The sequence below is a fragment of the Salvelinus fontinalis genome, chromosome 10 (genome assembly GCF_029448725.1).
Source record: "Salvelinus fontinalis isolate EN_2023a chromosome 10, ASM2944872v1, whole genome shotgun sequence".
Taxonomy (NCBI): domain Eukaryota; kingdom Metazoa; phylum Chordata; class Actinopteri; order Salmoniformes; family Salmonidae; genus Salvelinus; species Salvelinus fontinalis.
In genome coordinates, this window is record NC_074674.1 from 4,552,723 (window position 1) to 4,574,399 (window position 21,677).

The 21,677-nt window shown below is 41.3% G+C and overlaps 1 protein-coding gene across 9 annotated transcripts in view; it reads left to right on the forward strand.

Annotated features, from left to right (window-relative positions):
* Positions 1-18,933, forward strand: part of LOC129863443 (neurexin-2-like) — a 301,564-nt gene extending 282,631 nt beyond the window's left edge. For 7 of the 9 annotated variants that reach the window (XM_055935439.1, XM_055935440.1, XM_055935441.1 and 4 more), the window contains 4 exons: positions 7,278-7,367; positions 9,271-9,599; positions 14,369-14,453; positions 16,296-18,933. In XM_055935439.1, coding sequence (XP_055791414.1) covers positions 7,278-7,367; positions 9,271-9,599; positions 14,369-14,453; positions 16,296-17,116 — 1,325 coding nt within the window. In that variant the 3' untranslated portion in view covers positions 17,117-18,933. The remainder of the gene's footprint in view (positions 1-7,277; positions 7,368-9,270; positions 9,600-14,368; positions 14,454-16,295) is intronic. The other 2 variants (XM_055935443.1, XM_055935447.1) reach the window with 1 other exon arrangement.
* Positions 18,934-21,677: the final 2,744 nt, after the last annotated feature.

Consider the following 21,677-nt stretch of genomic DNA (forward strand, 5'->3'; position numbering starts at 1 on the left):
GTAGATATAGATTATACTTTCACCGCTTCTCTAACTACTTAGATATAGATTCTACTTTCAAAACTTCTCTAACTACTTAGATATAGATTCTACTTTCACCTTTTCTCAATGAACGAGAACTCTCGTCTTCTCCACTCCATTCATGTAGTTCCTCAGGAACACATTGTCTGAATATTCAGTACATAATCAGACTATAACATGTGTTGTGTAGTTACTCAATCAGTTGTATGCCCACATTTGGCACAAGCATTTATTTGTACTTTATCTTTATGGTAGTGTGTGTGTTTTGAAAAGATTTTTGATACAGACATTTCTTTATATCTGTTAAGTGTAGAAGACCAGGGTAAAATTAACTGTACATTAGAGTTACAGCAGAGATTTAGTTACAGTACAGCCAAGGTTTTTATCAAGTGGAGGGTGGCTCAAGGCTAGTTTTACCCAAGGTTTCTATTTTATAATGGCTATCTCATCCACTTTGGCATGCCACCTCTGGGGCACAAACCCAGTCAGTGATTGGCCCAAATATAATATTACTGTGTATGTGGAAGGAGTAGAGCAGTGCAGATAGATGAGAGAGAAAGCTGAGATGCCATTGTGGTCCTTCTTTTGGAAGGTTATTTCATTTTTAGTCTGATACAAGATGTGTAATCCAATGATGAAATGACGCTGGAGTGAATAGCAGCCGTTTTATTGGCTCCTGGATAATTGTGCTATTTTGTCTATTTTTTTTCACTTATCTGAACTTTTCTTATACATAATGTTTCCACCATCGTTTCCTACAACCATAAAGAGCTTCTGAACATCAGAACAGCTATCACTAAACTTCTACTTCCATGAGTCAGAGGCGAAAGACATATTGATTATCACAGACCAGGCCCAAATCACCAACACTCAAAGAGGAGATAGTGCTATAGAGCCCCACAGTGGAGGTAATATAATAGCCATCAAACCTAGCGGTCAAACAGGGAACATTGTTCAAATTGTAGGTGATATAATAACCATCAAACCTAGCGATCAAACAGGGAACATTGTTCAAATTGTAGGTGATATAATAACCATCAAACAGGGAACATTGTTCAAATTGTAGGTGATATAATAACCATCAAACCTAGCGGTCAAACAGGGAACATTGATCAAATTGTAGGTGATATAATAACCATCAAACCTAGCAATCAAACAGGGAACATTGTTCAAATTGTAACAGGGGCAGGCAAATGACAGGTCAAGGTAGGCAGGGGTCGATAATCCAGAGTAGGAGCGAAGGTACAGGACAGCAGGCAGGCTCAGGGTCAGGGACAGGCAGAGTTCAGTAATCCAGAGGTGGAGCAAAGGTACAGGATGGTAGGCAGGGTCAGGGACATGCAGAGAGGTCAGGCGTGCGGGTACAGGGTCAGGACAGGCAAGGGTCAAAAACCAGGACGACGAGAAAAAGAAAAGCTGGGAAAAGACAGGAGCTGACAGGACAACCGCTGGTAAGCTTGACAAACAAGACAAAATGGCCCAGACAGACAGAAAACACAGGTATAAATACCCAGAGGATAAGTGGGGAAGATGGGCGACACCTGGAGGGGGTGGAGACAAGCACAAGGACAGGTGAAACAGATCAGGGCGTGACACAAATAGTTTATCCACCATTTATTTTTCCAATAGGGTATTTTAGAAACACTTAAAATAAGGCCTGTGGTTTTGATAACCATGTATATCTCTCTCAGACAAGGTGACTTTTTTCAATATCGTCGGCTCTATTTACTCTCAGATTCGGAAATGCTTAGTAGCTTCAAATTAGACATCATGAAAAACTACAAATCCCTGCAAACTCCTGCATTTATTCTCTAGTTGACACTTTTGTGTTCATCTAAAGACAGCAGGGGTTCAAACTCTAGATCCTAGGTCCTACATTTGAATATAAAAATGGATTTTACCAAAAAAGACTATGCTACATTTTATCTCTGGGACCCTCAGGATGACAAATCAGAGCAAGATTATCAAATCAAATTTTATTGGTCACATACACATGGTTAGCAGATGTTAATGCGAGTGTAGCCGAAATGCTTGTGCTTCTAGTTCCCGACAGTGCAGTAATATCTAACAAGTAATCTAACAATTCCCTAACAACTACACACAAATCTAAAGGGGTGAATGAGAATATGTAAATATAAATATATGGATGAACGATGGCCGAGCGGCATAGTCAAAGTGCAATAGATGGTCTAAAATACAGTATATACATATGATATGAGTAATGGAAGATTTGTAAACATTATTAAAGTGGCCTTATTTAAAGTGGCATTGTTTAAAGTGACTTGTGATAGATTTATTAAAGTGGCCAGTGATTCGGTCTCAATGTAGGCAACAGCCTCTCTGAGTTAGTGATTGCTGTTTAGCAGTCTGATGGCCTTGAGATAGAAGCTGTTTTTCAGTCTCTCGGTCCCAGCTTTGATGCATCTGTACTGACCTCGCCTTCTGGATGGTAGCGGGGTGAACAGGCAGTGGCTCGGGTAGTTGTTGTCTTTGATTATCTTTTTGGCCTTCCTGTGACATCGGGTGGTGTAGGTGTCATGGAGGGCAGGTAGTTTTCCCCAGGTGATGCGTTGTGCAGACCGCACTACCCTTTGGAGAGCCTTGTGGTTGAGGGTGGTGCAGTTACCGTACCAGGCGGTGATACAGCCCGACAGGATGCTCTCGATTGTTCATCTGTAAAAGTTTATCAGGGTTTTGGGTGACAAGCCAAATTTATTCAGCTGTTGCACCTTCTTCACCACACTGTCTGTGTGGATGGACCATTTCAGTTTGTCTGTGATGTGTACGCCGAGGAACTTAAAACTTTCCACCTTCTCTACTGCTGTCCCTTCGATGTGGATAGGGGGGTGCTCCCTCTGCTGTTTTCTGAAGTCCACGATCATCTCCTTTGTTTTGTTGACGTTGAGTGAGTTGTTGTTTTCCTGACACCACACTCCGAGTGCCCTCACCTCCTCCCTGTAGGCCGTCTCGTTGTTGTTGGTAATCAAGCCCACTATTGTTGTGTTGTCTGCAAACTTGATGATTGAGTTGGAGGCGTGCATGGCCACGCAGTCGTGGGTGAACAGCGATTACAGGAGAGGCTGAGCACGCACCATTGCGGGGCCCCAGTGTTGAGGGTCAGCGAAGTGGAGATGTTGTTTCCTACCTTCACCACCTGAGGGCGGCCCATCAGAAAGTCCAGGACCCAATTGCACAGGTCGGAGTTGAGACCCAGGGCCTCCATCTTGATGATGATTTTGGAGGGTACAATGGTGTTGAATGCTGAGCTGTTGTCAATGAACAGCATTAAAACATAGGTATTCCTCTTGTCCAGATGGGATAGGGCAGTGTGCAGTGTGATGGCGATTGCATCGTTTGTGGACCTGTTGGGGCGGTATGCAAACTGAAGTGAGTCTAAGGTGGCCGGTAAGGTGGAGGTGATATGATCCTTGACGAGTCTCTCAAAGCACTTCATTATGACAGAAGTGAGTGCTACGGGGCAATAGTCATTTAGTTCAGTTACCTTTGCCTTCTTGGGTACAGGAACAATGGTGGCCATCTTGAAGCCTGTGGGGACAGCAGACTGGGATAGGGAGCGATTGAATATGTCCGTAAATACACCAGCCAGCTGGTCTGCGCATGCTCTGAGGACGCGGTTAGGGATGACATCTGGGCCAGCAGCCTTGCGAGGGTTAAAACGTTTAAATGTCTTACTCACGTCGACCACGGAGAAGGAGGAGGGGGGGGGGGGGGCAGTCCTTGTTAGCGACCTGCGACGGTGGCACTGTGTTATCCTCAAAGCGGGAAAGGAAGGTGTTTAGTTTGTCTGGAAGCGTGACGTCGGTGTCCGTGACTTGGCTGGAATTCTTTTTGTAGTTTGTGATTTCCTGTAGACCCTGCCACATACGTCTCGTGTCAGGGCCATTGAATTGCAACTCCACTTTGGAGATAGGTTAAGGTAGGTTTTAATAGTCACAGTGGGTACAACATCTCCAATGCACTTCCTTATAAACTCACTCACCAAGTCAGCGTATAGATCAATGTTGTTCTCTGAGGCTGACCGGAACATATCCCAGTCCGCGTGATCAAAACAAACTTAAAGCGTGGATTCCGATTGGTCAGACCAGCGTTGAATGGTTCTTGTCACTGGTACATCCTGTTTGAGTTTCTGCCTATAAGACGGTAGGAGCAAGATGGTGTCGTGGTCGGATTTGCCGAAGGGAGGGCGGGGGAGGGCTTTGTATGCATCGCGGAAGTTAGAGTAGCAGTGATCGAGTGTATTGCCCGCGTGAGTGCTGCAATCAATATGCTGATAGAATTTATCTTAGCCTTGTTCTCAAATTTGCTTTGTTAAAATCCCCAGCTACAATAAATGCAGCCTCAGGATATATGGTTTCCAGTTTACATAGAGTCCAGTGAAGTTCCTTGGGGGCAGTTGTGGTATCTGCTTGAGGGGGTATATATACAGCTGTGACGATAACTGACGAGAATTCTCTTGGGAGATGATATGGTCTGCATTTGATTGTAAGGAATTCTAGGTCGGGTGAGCAGAAGGACTTGAGTTCCTGTATGTTGTTATGGTTATACCATGAGTCGTTAATCATGAAGCCCTTCTTCTTCCCAGAGAGGTGTTTATTTCTGTCGGTGCGACGCATGAAGAAACCCAGTGGCATAACGACTCCAACAACATATCCCGAGAGAGCCATGTTTCCATGAAACAGAGAATGTTACAATCTATGATGTCTCTCTGGAAGGCAACCCATGACATTATTTCATCCACCTTGTTGTCTAGAGACTGGACATTGGCGAGTAGTATACTCTGAAGTGGTAGGCAGTGTGCACTCCTTTGAAGACTGACCAGGAGGCCGCTCCGTCTACCTCTTTTGCGGCGATGTTGTTTTGGGTTGGCCTCTGGGATTAGATCCAATGTTCTGGGTGGTGGTACGAACAATGGATCTGCTTCGGGAAAGTCGTATTCCTGATCGTAATGTTGTCAAGTTGACGTCGCTCTTATATCCAATAGTTATTCCCAACTGTATGCAATAAGACTTAATATTTCCTGGGGTAACAATGTAAGAAATAATACATTTAAAAAAACTAAATACTGCATAGTTTCCTAAGGACTCGAAGCAAGGCAACCATCTTTGTCGGCGCCATCTTGCAATGGGTATTGTGACTCATACTGTGGTACTCTATTCAGGCCGATTTGCGTGATACCTAACGAGACTACGTCGGAGAGTGGATAAATAGTTATATTGGCGAACATGCAATCACTGGAGAAAAAACTGGATGAGCTCCGTTCGCGACTATCCTATCAAAGTGATCTGAAGAACTGTAATATCCTATGGTTCTCTGAGTCATGGCTGAACAAGGACATGATAAATATAAATCTAGCTGGTTTTTCTATACATCAGCAGGACAGAACGGTGGCATCGGGGAAGCTCAAGGGAGGGGTTGGCTCACAACTGGTGAGCAATCTCAAATATTAAGGAAGTCTCAAAATTCTGCTCGCCTGAGTTAGAATACCTAACGATAAGCTGTAACCATCCTATTTACCAAGAATAATTTTCATATATTTTTTTGTAGCTGTCTATTTACCACCAGAAACCGATGCTGGCACAAAGACCGCACTCAACGAGCTGTAAAGGGCCATATGCAAAAAAGAAAATGCTCACCCAGAGGCGGAGCTCCTAGTGGCCGGTGACATTAATGCAGGAAAACTGAAATACGTTTTACCTCATTTCTACCAGCATATCACCTATGCAACTAGCGGTAAAAAAACTCTAGATCACCTTTGCTCTACACACAGAGACACATACAAAGCTCTCCCTCTCCCTTCATTTGGAAAATCTAAGTGTAATTCTATCCTCCTGATTCCTGCTTAAAAGAAAAAACTCAAACAGGTAGTACCAGTGGCACGCTCAATATTGAAGTGGTCAGATGAAGCAGGTGATAAACTACATGACTGTTTCGCTAGCAGTGAACCATGCAAGAGAGCACCAGCTGTTCCAGACTGCTGTGTGTTCACGCTCTTCGTAGCCGATGTGAGTAAGACCTTTAAACAGGTTAATATTCACAAGGCTGCAATGCCAGACGGATTACCAGGAAAAGTGCAGTCGCAAAAACCATCAAGCGCTATGATGAAACTGGCTCTCATGAGGACCGCCACAGGAAAGGAAGATCCAGAGTTACCTCTGCTGCATAGGATAAGTTCATTAGAGTTAACTGCACCTCAGATTGCACCTCAGATTGTTGTGTAAGGTCTTTTTGACCAAGAAGGAGATTGATGGAATGCTGCATCAGATCACTTGGCCTCCACAATCACCCGACCTCAACACAATTGAGTTTGGGATGAATTGGACCACAGAGTGAAGGAAAAGCAGCCAACAAGTGCTCAGCATATGTGGGAACTCCTTCAAGACTGTTGGAAAAGCATTCCTCATGAAGCTGGTTGAGAGAATGCCAAGAGTGTGCAAAGCTGTCGTCAAGGCAAAGGGTGGCTACTTTGAAGAATATAAAATATATTTTGATTTGTTTAACACTTTTTTGGTTACTACATGATTCCATAATGTGTTATTTCATAGTTTTGATGTCTTCACTATTATTCTACAACGTAGAAAATAGTTGAAATATAGAAAAACCCTTGAATGAGTAGGTGTGTCCAAACTTTTGACTGGTACTGTATATATTTGTTTTTTCAGAGTAACTAGCAGTTGATTGTAATGTCTGTGTATCAAATTTTTATGCTATCATGAATCACTTTCTTCAAGAATAAGGAACCCTGCTAGGCTACTTCCCCTAACAGTAATAATCACCATAGTCATGCCCTTCCATTGAGATGATAACAACCAGAAAACCTCTTCCTGCCATTTACTTAAACTGTGTTCATGGTTCTAAAGGTTAAATTGTGAATTGATGTTGCATGCGTTGTTTCTCCCTTGCTGATTTCTCCCAATTACAGTTATATCTGTTCTTCTATTTTGTTTGCATTTAAGCCCTGATGCTTGGTTAAAAAGTTAATAAATACACCAATCCCCACCAAATGAACCAGCTCAGAACTTTATAAATAGAACTAAACACCATTCTAACTAGTATGCCCTTTGTTACTATCCCTTTAATAAATACCACTAAGTAAAGCACAAGTTTTTTTTAAACCTGAAGCTGGGTTCAAATTGAGAACTTGCTAAACGTGTTAGCCATGATGCCCTGTCTCTAACCTTGTGATCTTTCAACTTCCAGACTTTAACCTCTAATCTGTCTCTCCAAATTCTCTGAAGGGAACTTTGATAATGAGCGCCTGGCTATTGCTAGACAAAGAATCCCATACCGACTTGGTCGGGTAGTTGACGAGTGGCTACTCGACAAAGGTAAACAACAAATTAATTCATCCATTAAACAGTTGCTAAATCCAGTTTAAATCCCTCTGTCTAATCCCTGTAAGAGGTGCAGTGCTAAGAGACAAAGGTGACAAGCAAAGGATCAAATGCTGTTACCTACTGTATGTACAGTATAGAGATACAGATGTCAGCATGTTGGGTTTGTTTGGGACTGGACTGAAATTGACTGTGGATGGTCGTGACTATGATGGGAAACAGCCATCTCAGCCATATAACCGATAGCCATTTAGAATAACTTAACTAACGCCATTTAGTATCATGAGTGATAGTACCGTACATCTACCAGGTATCCTTTGCCATCCCCTTCTGGGAATGCTGCACCTCTTCAGAGATTTTAAAACTATTTAACTAAATAAACATAACCCCTGACTAACCCTCCAACAAAGTCCCTCCTAATTACTGTGTTTAATTAGATGCTGCTGATTTTATTACATTGGTATTATCTGTTTATTATTCTTGTGATGCGAACATCATTGATGATAATAACTAACCTGCTAAACAACTGGAATAATTAGCTTGTAAAGGAACATTTCATCTAATGCTGGTGGTTCTTGCAACAAGGTATTACAGTATCTCACAGTAAACGTTCCATTTAAATGAACATCCTGGTCTCTCTAAATTCTCTAAACTGGATGGTTCATGTATAGTCCACGCTGCGGTTAATTGGCAATGCTAAAAGCCCCACGCTAATGTGACCTCACTAAACACCACTATACTCTCCCTACTATACCTCCAGATGATTTCCCTGTGTCTTGGCAACCATATCACAGACATGTTCAGGGACAAAGGGGCTTAGACCCTGACAGACAGGTAAATTACTGCCACTGCAACACTGCATAGCTACATAGTTAATCAGCATTCTCCTGATAAGGACACACATTACATGACCCTCTCTCAACATGCTGATCTCACTGAGTGATGATTTAACAGTAACAGTGCTTATTGTCAGTGCTGCTCCAGAGAAACAACACTGATTGGTCCACCAGCCTCTGACCGAGAGGATGAAGGGAAATGCCCAGTCCCTAGTTGTCCATCAATTTAAAGAAACGACTTCCTGTGTTTTATGAAGGGAAGTTATGTGCTTACACTTTCCCATGACTCTCCTTTCTCCCCATTACTCTCTGTGAACACACTGATAGCTAAATTAAAGTCAAAGTATACCCACTATTGTGCCCCCTTCCCCTCTTGCAAAGACTTAACCCATTTGAAAAGACCCTTTTTTGACCCTATGACCAGGATTAAGCCAAGTCACGAACTCTGCTTTTAAACACTAACCAGTTGATGTACCAATCTAACATTCAAACTAACCACAGCTTACACTCAGAGCATATTTGGCCCTTATCTCTGTGCCAATAAGACGACTGAATAGAAATATGCAAAATACAAACCAGACCACTTTGATTGAATTAAACATTCCAGACAAGGTGTTAACATGCCTATCACAACATTTTACTAAGGCCCTTCTGAGTCTTTAGCACGGTATAACTCATATTATAAACTGGGTTCAAACCCTGAATGCTGATTGGCTGACAGCCGTGGTATATCAGACCGTATACCACGGGAATGACAAAACATTTATTTTTACTGCTCTAATCACATTGGTAACCAGTTTATAATAGCAATAAGGCACCTCGAGGGGTTTTTGGTACAGTATATGGCCAATATACCACGGCTAAGGGCTGTATCCAGGCATTCCACTTTGCGTTGTGCGTAAGAACAGCCCTTAGCCGTGGTATATTAGCCATATACTACACCCCCTCGGGCCTTATTGCTTAAATGTAATTGGATGTCTGCCTGTTTGTGTTTGTCTCTCTCTCTCCACTTCTATCTCTTTCTCTATCTCTCTTTCTCCTCTTCCTTTACCTCACTATAGGACGACAGCTGACCATCTTCAACAGCCAGGCAGCGATAAAGATCGGGGGTCAGGATAAAGGCCGGCCGTTCCAGGGCCAGATCTCTGGTCTCTACTATAACGGCCTGCAGGTGCTTAAGCTGGCGGCAGAGAGTGACCCCAGTGTCCAGGCTGAGGGGAACCTGAGGCTGGTGGGAGACTCACTGTCAGTGCTGACCACTGAGACCACCTCCACCACCCCACTGGCTGTCTCCGACATGTCCACCACCATCATGGAGACCACCACCACCATGGCCACCACCACCACCCGCAGGCAACGCTCACCCAGCATGAGGGAGAGCATCTCCCAGGTCAGAGGGAGGGCCGAGTGGGGGCTTGTGGGCAGGGCAGGGTACTAGGGCCATGTTGAACATTATTAGTGACCAATGGTGCAAGAGGTGATGTAATGATGGCTAATGACTCAGACTAGCCATTTTATCAGTATGTTAACAGTCCCCCATTACTGTAATTCTGGCTTTAACATTGTATTAAAGGAACTGTACGGTCTTCTCCTAATGCTAGAGGTGATTCTGACAGGACTGTGGGTGAGCTAGTTTGAGGGATAAACATTAGGCCGACAGCATAAGTAACCATTTAGATGGGAGAGTTCTGTGAAGATACTTCGCCAGACAGATAGACAGACAAACTGTGTGTCCTTTCCCAGGAGGTTGGCTGCATGAGACAGACGCTCCATCTACATAAAAGCTCAACAGGCAGACAAATCAGAGAGCACTACAAAAATGACCCTTCAAGAACACTTTCACAGGAACAATCTCCATGTATCTCAATTCCCTTGCACATTTTCAACATAACCATGCTGCTTGCCTCTGCCAATAAGAGGCAGTAATTACTCATTAAAACCAAGAGATTTTCAATAAGGGAACACAGACAAGGCACTGGACCTAGACATGTTTTTGAACATAAGTTAGCTCTATTGAATGTGTTTTTCCAATTGCTGGTTTGTTAAAACCTGTTGGGGATGGGGGCGCTGTTTAGACTATTTATGCTAATTGGGTCATTTTTGAAACGGCTTCCCACAAAATCCTTGATCGTACAATATGCATATTATTATTATTATTGGATAGAAAACAGTCTATAGTTTCTATAGGAGTTGAAATTTTGTCTCTAAGTGGAACAGAGCCCATTCTACAGCAATTTCAGAAGTCAGATTTCAGAAATGTTGGCCACTGTTCTGAAGTCAGTTAAAAGGGCACTGTTATTGCTTCGACTATACGGACACTTCTTACGTCTTCCCCTGGATGCCTTTACGTGATGACAATTCCAATGGGGTCGATTGCGCGTTCACAGGCCCTATAAATTAAAAAACCCTGTAGCTAGCAAATCTTTCCTTGCTGCGTAACGCCCGTGCTGGACACCGACCCGCTCCTGTTCCAAGCGTTAGTTTAGCCTGTTATATTTCTCCGGTCATCTTTTCACTCGTTATAGGAGTTAAAAACACCATAAGGTAGTTAATTTAAAGCGTTTTATAGCAATTTATATCCGTTTAGTGCGATTTTGGGACATTTATTTTTGAAACGATGTGAATAGCTGGGCACGCTTTTCAGTTCATCCCGAACGCAGTTGGCATTTCCACATGGCAAGAGGACAGCTTTCCACCAAAAGACGATTACTCCCAAGAAAGGATCCTTTGCCCAAGATACTGATGGAAGAACAGCTCAAGGTAGGACATTTTTATTATGATAAATCGTGTTTCTGTCGAAACATTTTAGTGGCTTAGGACGCCATGTTTTTTGACGTAGCTTCGCTTGGCGCAAACTGTATTGAAAAGTAAGGATAAATTAAAAAATGTAATTCCGCAATTGTATTAAGAATTAAATTGTCTATCAATCCCTGTCCACCCTATATTTTTTAGTCACGTTTATGAGTATTTATGTATAAGAGTAGATCACTGTCTAAGTGGCGCAAGGACATTTTCTGACCAGCTTGTCTACATTTCACATTGTCTAACCATGATTTTGGTGGCTAAATATAAACATTTGCGATCAAACTCTATATGGATTGTGTAATATGATGTTACAGGAGTGTCATCGGAAGAATTCTGAGAAGGTTAGTGAAAAAATTAATATCTTTTGGCGATGTTGACTTTTATCGCTCACTTTGGCTAGAATCAATGCTGGGCTGCTATGTGCTATGTGCTATGCTAATATAACGATTTATTGTGTTTTCGCTGTAAGACACTTAGAAAATCTGAAATATTGTCTGTATTCACAGGATCTGTGTCTTTCGATTCGTGTATGCTGTGTATTTTTACGAAATGTTTGATGATTAGTAAGTAGGTAAACACGTTGCTCTAAGTAGTTTTTCTATTCCATTTGTGACGGTGGGTGCAATTGTAACCTATGCCATCTACCTGAAATATGCACTTTTTTCTAACAAAACCTATCCCATACCATAAATATGTTATCAGACTGTCATCTAATTAGTTTTTTTGTTGGTTAGGGGCTATAAATATCTTAGTTTAGCCGAATTGGTGATGGCTACTGGTGTTGGTGGACAAATAAAAGATGGTGGATTATGCTAATGTATTTTTAGGTAATAGATGTACATCTTTACATATTGTGTCTTCCCTGTAAAACATTTTAAAAATCGGACATGTTGACTGGATTCACAAGATCTGTGTCTTTCATTAGCTGTATTGGACTTTAATGTGTGAAAGTTAAATATTTTTAAAAAATATTTTTTTTGAATTTCGCGGCACTGGTTTTTCAGTGGGGGGGGGGGGGGGGTGTGCCGCTAGCGCCACGCTGATCCTAGACAGGTTATTAAACTCTCATTCCAAGGTGAAATATGTGCTACTCTCTCTGATGTGGAAATGCATTCACTTCCATTTGTCTGTTTGTATTGTGACTTTAAATGTCATGGTAACAGTGCACAGCAGTTACACAACTAGCAGACCCTGTGGAAGTCAACTGCCTCAGAGATGTGATGCTCTCTTTCTTTCTTTTTTCAAATCCCCAAAAAGCTAGTTTTTCAGGGATTTTAGCAGATAAAGCTACAATATTTTTCTACACTGACTATTATTAGTCCGCCCCTGGGCACATAGATCCAAGCAGAAGGCCACACCACGTTCAGTGTAAATTGTCAAGAGACCACCATCCTCTGTTCCCCCGTTCCTTGGAATTAAACCTTATATGCTCAGCCTTCGACTTTGTTCATCAAGAGATGAAGGAAGGTCACGCTCAATAACAATTTATGCCAATCACGGCTAAACTGCCTATTTCCATATCCAGCGATCCGGTAGTCATTTGCATGAATGTTGATGAACCTAAATTCAACCCCACGTAGAACCTTTAAGTAGCTTTAATCCAGTCTTGCTGAATGTAAATAGCCCTAGGGAGACCAGGAGAGGGTTTACAGAGAGACTGTTATTAGGCTCCCAGCAGAATGTGGCTAACTACCACGCTTGCCCTTTCAACACATGAAAACATAAGTTATGTTCATGAGCTATCTGAATATTTAAATCAACATCAGTCACATGGAAAGAGAGGTTATCAAAATATTCAACAGTACAAGTCTAAAATATATTTAAAGTAGGAAATGACTGTTTATCATGTTTTTCTCTAACACTCTGAATAGGAGAGACAAACACCTGTGTAATCACTTGGCAATCCTCTCCCCTCTGTTGTGGTCCCCATCCTGTACTCCGTAGCGTTAAGACAGCAGGACTCCTATGGGCATGTTACAGAACAACACGGTCAACTGCCTCTGTACCATTAGACGACAGTAGTGGAATATGAAATGCTGTATTTATTTCTCAGGTAGTGGTTTTCGTTTTAATGTGATTTGTGTATCAGTCTCCGGGCTGAACATTAGTTATGGTGTCATGTCATACATTTCCAAAACAAACCAAGTTAATAAAACCTACAATGCCACCATAAACAATAAACATGTCTTATGAAACTACAGGCGTTGCATATACAAACACAGGGAGGAGGTACTAATTGCTTTATGAATGCAGTCAGGCAGATCTAATAACAGCACAGCAGCATATTTTAAATAGAGACTCAAAATGCCACAACGGTGCTGTGTGGATTAGAGAGCAAGACACAAGTGCCAAACAAAACTCTTTTATCGTCCTCCCGTTTCAAACGGCAAAACAATTTGTTCTGATCGCAGTTACTGAAGATTTATTGAGAACAAAACATAGCGTTGATACCCTTTAAAACACTAACTATGGCCCCAAATGTCTTAAAAGCACATTTGCTGGATGATTGTACTCTGTAATAGCTATGGCCCAGTAAGCATGTCTAGTTCCGGACACATTCCATGTGTCTGTAAATAAATTGATATGGTGCGGCGGGCTAAAGGCTCCTTCCTCCAGCTGAATAAGTTGGTAATAGGCCTGTCCATACGATAATGAAGGAGATACATTGATGTCAATCATGGCCTAACTGCTTACTTCCCTGTCTATGTAAATCGAGAGCATTAGCATAGATTTACATAGACCCGATTTCTCAAGCCCCTGTTGAATTTCAGTGATCTTTCTGAAGGTCATAATGCCAGACAGCTTTAGGTTTTGGCTACACCTACTGGTTGCTTGTAGTAACTACATTCTTTGAAAGCGCTCCGGGCAGGCCAATGAATAATGTACTGTATGTGAGAGCTGTCAAATAGCGGTGTCTCATACCCAACCTGTGTGGATATGATTTATCATGAGGTGTCTGTGCCTTGACATGTGAGGACCAAGTGATGCATTAATGTAATTTCCTGGTCAAACAATGTGATATTTATATAGCTTCTGTAGTCCAGGATATTGTTGAATGCATACATTTAAGCACAATCATTGCATCATGGATCTAACCCTGTGAAATTGAATCCATGCACATAATGAATTTTTATTATACTATTGATCTGGTGGAAACAGCAATGGCTGCAATACTCCAACCTAGCCATTTTAGAATTCTCAAATAATGAAGTTTCACTTCAAGTAAAAAAATTTGGAACACCTTGGTATTATTGTTTTATTCATGTCTGACATTGACAATTAAGAGTTTTAAAGATCCTGGTAAAAGGCAGTATAGATCACAAAGCCAACAACGTTGTGCCCTCTTCTCCTCAGTCTCAGAACTCGGATGACATCTTGGTGGCGTCTGCTGAGTGTCCCAGTGATGACGAGGATCTGGAGGAGTGTGAGCCTGGAACAGGTGAGTCTGTCTGTCAGCCCTGGCCTGGGGTTTAGTGTCATATCAAGGCCCTAGGAAGGACCGGGAGGGAGCATGAGCTCCCCTACTGCACCGGGTGTCTTCCTACACTAGGGACCAGTAGGCTAGTTTTATGGTTCTTGATCTAGCTAGCCTTATTATCGCTACTTTTAAGTTTGCCATTTTGTCTGTTCTCATTGCTAGTATTTTCCTCAGCTACTAACTCTGCTCTAAATTCACTGTTAGGAGAGATGTCATTACTGCCACTAGCTAGCAAGGATCTTATTTGAAGATTATACAATCTCTTTCTACCCTTTGTGTCCACTCCCCTAAACAAAATAAATAAACAACTGGGGGAAACAGCTGGGTCATTCTTGAATTGCAGTGGTAAATGGGGTCTAGTCATACATTTCAGGATTCCATTGATAATTTAAATCATATCCGTCTCGTCAATTTTTAAGGTTTAATGGTAGGATGTCCTGTAGGATGTCTTGCAGGATGTTCTGTAGGATGTTCTGTAGGATGTTCTGTAGGATGTCCTGTAGGATGTCCTGTAGGATGTCCTGTAGGATGTCCTGTAGGATGTCCTGTAGGATGTCCTGTAGGATGTCCTGTAGGATGTCCTGTAGGATGTCTTGCAGGATGTCCTGTAGGATGTCACAGATTATCCAGATAAACGGACATTGTCATGATCCCTTTCTCTCCACGTCTCCTCTTGCCCTTCCCTGACACTCCCTTTACTAACAACACTGTCAGTAGAGTTAGGTGAATTAGGGCCTAATTTATTTATTTCAATTGACTGATTTCCATATATGAACTGTAACTCAGTAAAATCTTTTAAATTGTTGTATGTTGCATTTATATTTTTGTTCAGTATATATATATCGGCTTTATTAGATTTTTTTCATTGTTTTCCTAACCTTGATATTTTTACAGCTTTGTTCCCTAATACGTGCCATTGTTATTGGTTATATTAAAACTGAAACTCCTGCTATGAGAGGTTAACTACTTACAAGAAAGGCTTGATGTGGGTTTACAAACATGAAAGATGTTCAACCTTAGTACTCTAACAAATGTTGTCACTCACATGGAAACAACTGCCTAAAACTGCAAATAAAACTCATTCTGATTGGCTGTTCATATAAAGAAATCAGTTAATTGAAGTAAATTCATTATGCCCTAATCTATGGATTTCACATGACTGGGCAAGGGAGCAGCCAGGGGTAGGCCTGGGAGGGCATAGGCCCGCCCACTTGGAGGCCTGGGAGGGCATAGGTCCATCCACTTGGAGGCCTGGGAGGGCATAGGCCCACCCACTTGGAGGCCTGGGAGGGCATAGGTCCACCAACTTGGGAGCCAGACCCACCCCTGGCTGCGCCCTTGCACAGTCATGTGAAATCCATAGATTAGGGCCTAATGAATTTATTTCAATTGACTGATTTCCTTATATGATTTATATGACTGTAACTCAGTAAAATCTTTGAAATTCTTGCATGTTGCGTTAATATTTCTGTTCAGTAAATATATCAGCTTTTTTTTCTCTTCATGCAAAAATCATGGGGCAATATGTTGATGTGCGTAAGTGATTTGATGTATTTTTTAATAAAGAGAAGTACAGAAATATGAACCTGTAAGCAAATCCATATTGATGATAATACTGTATAATTAAATATCTTCCATATTAATTATCTTGCCCCTACAGGGCGTAATATTAGATTATTTGGAACATTCTAAACACTCATTGTGTTTGTAATATAAGGAGCATAATTGTTCATTAGTTGTGTCTGGGGTCTCGTAATGTTCCTCTAATGTGTGCTCCTCCTATCTTCTCTGTTTCTTTTCTAGGAGGTGAATTAGTGTTGCCTATAATAACAGTGGATTCCCTTGAGCCCCCATCCATCGCCACCCGTTACCCTGCTATCCCCCCTCCTCCCACCTCCCTGTCCCCACTTGAGACCACCAAAGAGTCCCTGATGCTGTCCAACCCTCACCCTCCCTGCCCCTCGGACCAGGAGGACTGCGGTGACCCTGTGGAGGTCTCATCCTTTGGTTCGGGGGAGTTGACGGAATCAGATGATGAGGACTTTTACAAAAACTCCCCCCTGGTCACTGACAGGACAGTCCTGCCTCCTCCTCCCCCCGCCGCTGGTGAGGGCCGGGCCCAGAAACCCCATAATCCCCGCCCCCCTCCTTCTGCTCCCACCACCAACCCTGACCAGCTCCACATCCCCGCGGGCAAAATGAACACCCGTGACCAGGTGCTTCTGCCCCCCGTCCCTCCATCATCTCGGAATACACCAGGACTAACTTACCCCCCCAATTTCCCCCATGTGCCCACAGCCGACCCTACAGCCCCTGGTGAGAAGATCATATATCCCGGCCTGGTGGATAGGATCGGGGAGTCCAGTAGCACCACAGGGATGGTGGTTGGCATTGTGGCAGCTGCTGCCCTCTGCATTCTCATCCTCCTCTACGCCATGTACAAGTACCGCAACCGTGACGAGAGCTCCTACCGGACGGACCAGGGACACAGCTTCATCAACAACCCAGTTGCTGAGGGCAACGGGGCCATGGTCAAGCTAGAGAAGACACCAAGTATAACGGCTACAGTAGCCAAGGCTGTCACCAAGGGCAACAAGAACAAACAAAAAGAGTATTACGTCTGAGAGAGGGAAGAAGAGAGAAGGAGAGCAAGAGAGAGATAGGCTAGAGGAAAATCATGGAAAGGGGGTTCTCCCAATTAAAATTCCACATGATCCACTAGATAAACATCCAAAGTTTAGGGTGTAATTGTTACATTTGCGCCACAAAAACTAACAAAAAAAACTACTTACCATCAGTATTTTCACAGTTCCAGGTAAATTATATATTTTTAATTTCTATCACATACCAAGTACTGTATTGGTTAACATAGTATTTCATACTGGATTAGAAGCCTATCCATTTGCTGTCTTTGTATATAGCACCCCATCTATCAACTTTATGGTTCACAGTGAAAACTGAGCTGAGACCATTGTACTATAGAAAAGACCATTGTACTCTAGAAACAGATTTGCATGAATGTCAGTTCTCAAGTCTCTCTGTCTTCTAATAACGTCAGAGGTATCGGTGTGTACCGATTGGTCATTATGGTAAATAACAACAAAGCAACCCAATAGCGTTTACTAGAATAAACAAAAGCCATACCCATACTTGGAGACTGAGTGACCCACCTTCTCAGCAGACTAGTCTACCCCATTTTGTGTTATCTCGTCTGGTTGTCCATGGTGAAATGTTGCTAGTTGACTATAATTGAACCATGTTTTAAGCATAATGATATATTTCTTTCCTTATGGAAAATACAGGTTTTCAAAAGTAATATACAATTCACAGCCTAATTTAGCCAACAACCCCTCTATCTGGATGAATAAAATGAGCCAGATTCTCTCATCTCTGTGTGAGGAGAGATCTACAGTGTGTCATTCCATCCAAGAAGAAGTTCCTCAAAATGCTACTGTAGCAAAGACATTGCTCTGTAAACATTTTTGTAAAGACGTCTTGGGATTGAAAAAGCTTTGCTCGTTGGTTCTGTGGAGTACATAGACTAACAGACATGAAAAATACACTTCATGTGAGAGATGTTCTGCCTCCACGGTTACCACTGTCAACACTCCAGCCAGATCCCCCATGAGGAGAAGTAGAGAGTGAATATGAAAGGGAGCTTCAGGACACAGATTCACTTTTGAAGAACTTTTTCTAGTGGTTCCTGGGTAGGGGGAGATGCCCAACCTTGTGTCAAGAGGCTGGCTTTCCCTTCCTTCTTCAATATTGACACAAAAACTGGAAAGGCACAAACAGTAGAAACATATCTTTGAGAGATTAACAAGTGTTTCCTTAGAAAGCAAACTGAACATGTATTCTGGTTTTTATACCCATTAATAAAATACTATTCTGTGAGACATTATTGAAGGTTTGTGAATTGTATAGCTATTTCTCAGATATTTCAGTGTTTCTCTTGTTAGCATTCCTCCTTAACAAAATAAGGCGTTCAGTTGTTTATGTTGCCTTTTATAATCAGATAGAGATTTGTCTATGATGAGACAACATTGTCTGACTACAGAAACCCATATTCAGCATTTTCTTTTTCAATGTTGAATGGCATTACATTTCCATTAAGGACTGGTTAGTGATTGTATGTAAACGTTTCAAGAGAAAACACAAAGGATGATGTGTAATTTTTTTTCTTGGTTCTTCATTTTATGTACACTGAAAAACATGTCTCTCTTTGTCTGTCGTGTTGACATTCACTCCGTTGTATTATGTTAATATTTTCAATTTCTGGGATTTCCTCTTTATTCTTTTATTATTTTATGAAGTGCCACTGCTCCAGAGTATATTCCTGTCCTCACTCAATGATATTGTAAAGTGTTCCTGTGAAATTAATCTTAATATGTGTACAGTACATTGACAGAGGGGAAATACACTTGGTAATATACTTTGTATACTCCTGTGTTGTGTGGCTTTTTTATGGGTATAAATGCCTTATCAAATGAATCGGTCGCACTACTACACCTAGCCACCATAATGACAGCATAAACATGACTTGACATCTTCAGCTTTAGCTTCCAATGACACGTGCATTCATTTAGTGGTAGGTAATGCATAGCTAGGTAGCTAATATACAGGTGCCAAAATTTGACTTGTCAGCGTATATCATTTTCCCCTATTCATCTAAGGCGAAAAATACATATTGGTTTCCCTTTTCATCTGTGTTTGGTGCTAGCTAATTAGTTGTTAGTTAGGTCTTCAGACAGGATGGAACAAACAGGGGGAAGGGTCACTCAAAACTGGTGCATTTGTCACATGAAGAAACATGCAAAACTCTTGACATCCTTGATAGTCATGGTTTATGAACATTGTCTGGCAGTCTATATTTTTTTTTAATGAAGTATACCCAGACCTCACCCTGTCCAGTGTCAACTGTAATTGTCCAAGATTAACTAGATAGCTAGCTTGATAAAGCAGTGCTGACAATTCCATTTGGGCAAGCTATGACAAATTATTGTCTATACTGATGCTGTTACAATAACCAAGCAGTTGCATCAACAAAAAAGTGAAACCATGATGTGATGTATGTTGGATGTTGCATGCATTTTCAATGTTCTTTGAGTGCTTTGTGTATCAGCAAATTTGCTTAAGATAATCTCACTGCGTCCATGATGCTTGACATAGGTGTTTTCAAATAACCTTCAGTCAAAGTGAGCTCCTCACCCGCTCAGTCTTTCTTTTCAGACTCCTTGTTAAGTTTGACATGAGAGAGAAATTATTTTTTCTCAAATTTCGAGCATTTTTATCTGAAAAAAATATATTATGGGTGATGTTTTAGTCACTCAAAATTCTATTTTACATAGGAATCAGAATGACTGTTCGGGACCTTTAAAATAATATTTCAAAACTTCAGAAGCTATTTTGAATACATGTTCTTGGGCCTACTACACTCTCTGGGTTAAAAACAACCCAATTTGGGTTGTTTGGTAACCCAACGCTGGGTAAATATTGGACAGAACACACAAGTGGCCTATTAGGGGCGTGGCTTTCAGATAATTATTTTTGGCCACCCGTAACACAGGTCGTCATTGTAAATAAGAATTTGTTCTTAATTGACTTACCTGTATAAATAAAGGTGAATAAATAAAATAAGAGTAAATGTCATTCCTGTTCGTCAAGTTAAGTTTGTACACTGCAAATTTCAATTTTCCTTTAACATTTTTGCACATTACATATTCTAATATAAAATTCAAAAGGCATCTTATTTGCAGGTGCATGGCAACAATTGAACAAGATGAAGGAAAAAGGAAACCGCTTGATAGTATCACCGATATTTAATAAGCTTATGTATCGGCCTCATGGCCTTCGTCAGAGCTTTTGTGATTTTTTAAAATTTGCACCCTTATGTAGACCTGGCCCCACCCACATCCGGTCTACACATCGAAGGGAGTTGGAGGCAAAGGAAAAACAAATAGGTGCTACCAAATATAACAATATGCATTTCATAAATATTACAAAAGTGTATAAATAAGGCGTATTGAACACGTCTGTAAAACCTCAATGAGGACATAGCAAGTTTTCATTAGTCATTGGGTACATCGTACGAAAAACAGAGTAATCTTAAATAGACACATATTTCATGTTCAAATTCACAACATAACATACATAGGCATTTCATCATTAAGTCCTTTAGGAAATAATGTCTGGAGGGTGAAAATCCCAAAACATTTTATTTTACTCAGAGTATTATTAATATCTCCTCCCCTGTCTGATATCTTAACTTTCTCTATGCCACAAAATCTAAAGGCGGAAATGTCATACTTCAGGTCATTGAAATGTACAGAGACTGGATAATCCCTGTCGTTTCTCTTGATTGAACTTTTATGTTCACTAATTCTCAGTTTGAGAGAGCGGGGTAAAATTCATAACATTATTATTTACATATCCAGCATTGGGATATGCATAGGCTCTTGAGGAACTCTACACCTGTGTAAGCTTCAAAAGTGTCAGTGTTCAACCTTAACATGTAATAACAATACAACAGAACAGATTAACTGAAAAAAAATGTGATATATTTCCAAAACTATCTCTGGGAGTCACAAACATGTTCTATCAGGAACACTGTTCCATATTCATTTGCATGCTGAGCACCGGAACTGAAGCGGAATTAAGAACCTGTGTTTTGTGCAGTCATGATATGCCTGGATTTTAACCTTTATTAAGAGCTTTCTCATCAAACCTTTTCTTTTATGTCACATTCTACAGCACCATCATTAGACAATTGCTTTCATTTTTTGTGTAATTCTCATTTCTGGATAAGGCTTAAACACAAGACAAAATCTTGCTACAGTATGTCACATGATTGTGCAAAACACAGTCTAAACATAGTGTAATGTGTGAGTGAGATGAGTGTAGAATCACTTTCTGACTGGGTTGGTAACGGGTGGGTTCAACTGTGTTCTCTTTTTGACAGCCCTGTCACATGACACACCCAATTATTAACTGACATCTCACCATGGTGTTAACTTTTATTATCACATGTTTCAGTCTCCAGTAGACATACTATCATAAATTAATCTGTCAGTCAATCAATCAATCAATGAAGATCCATGAAGAGGTGCCTGGTTCATGGGAGATGTCCACTGGTCATAGACTACCACTCCAGGAACACCCAACTGGTCGTCAACGCACCCTAGAAAA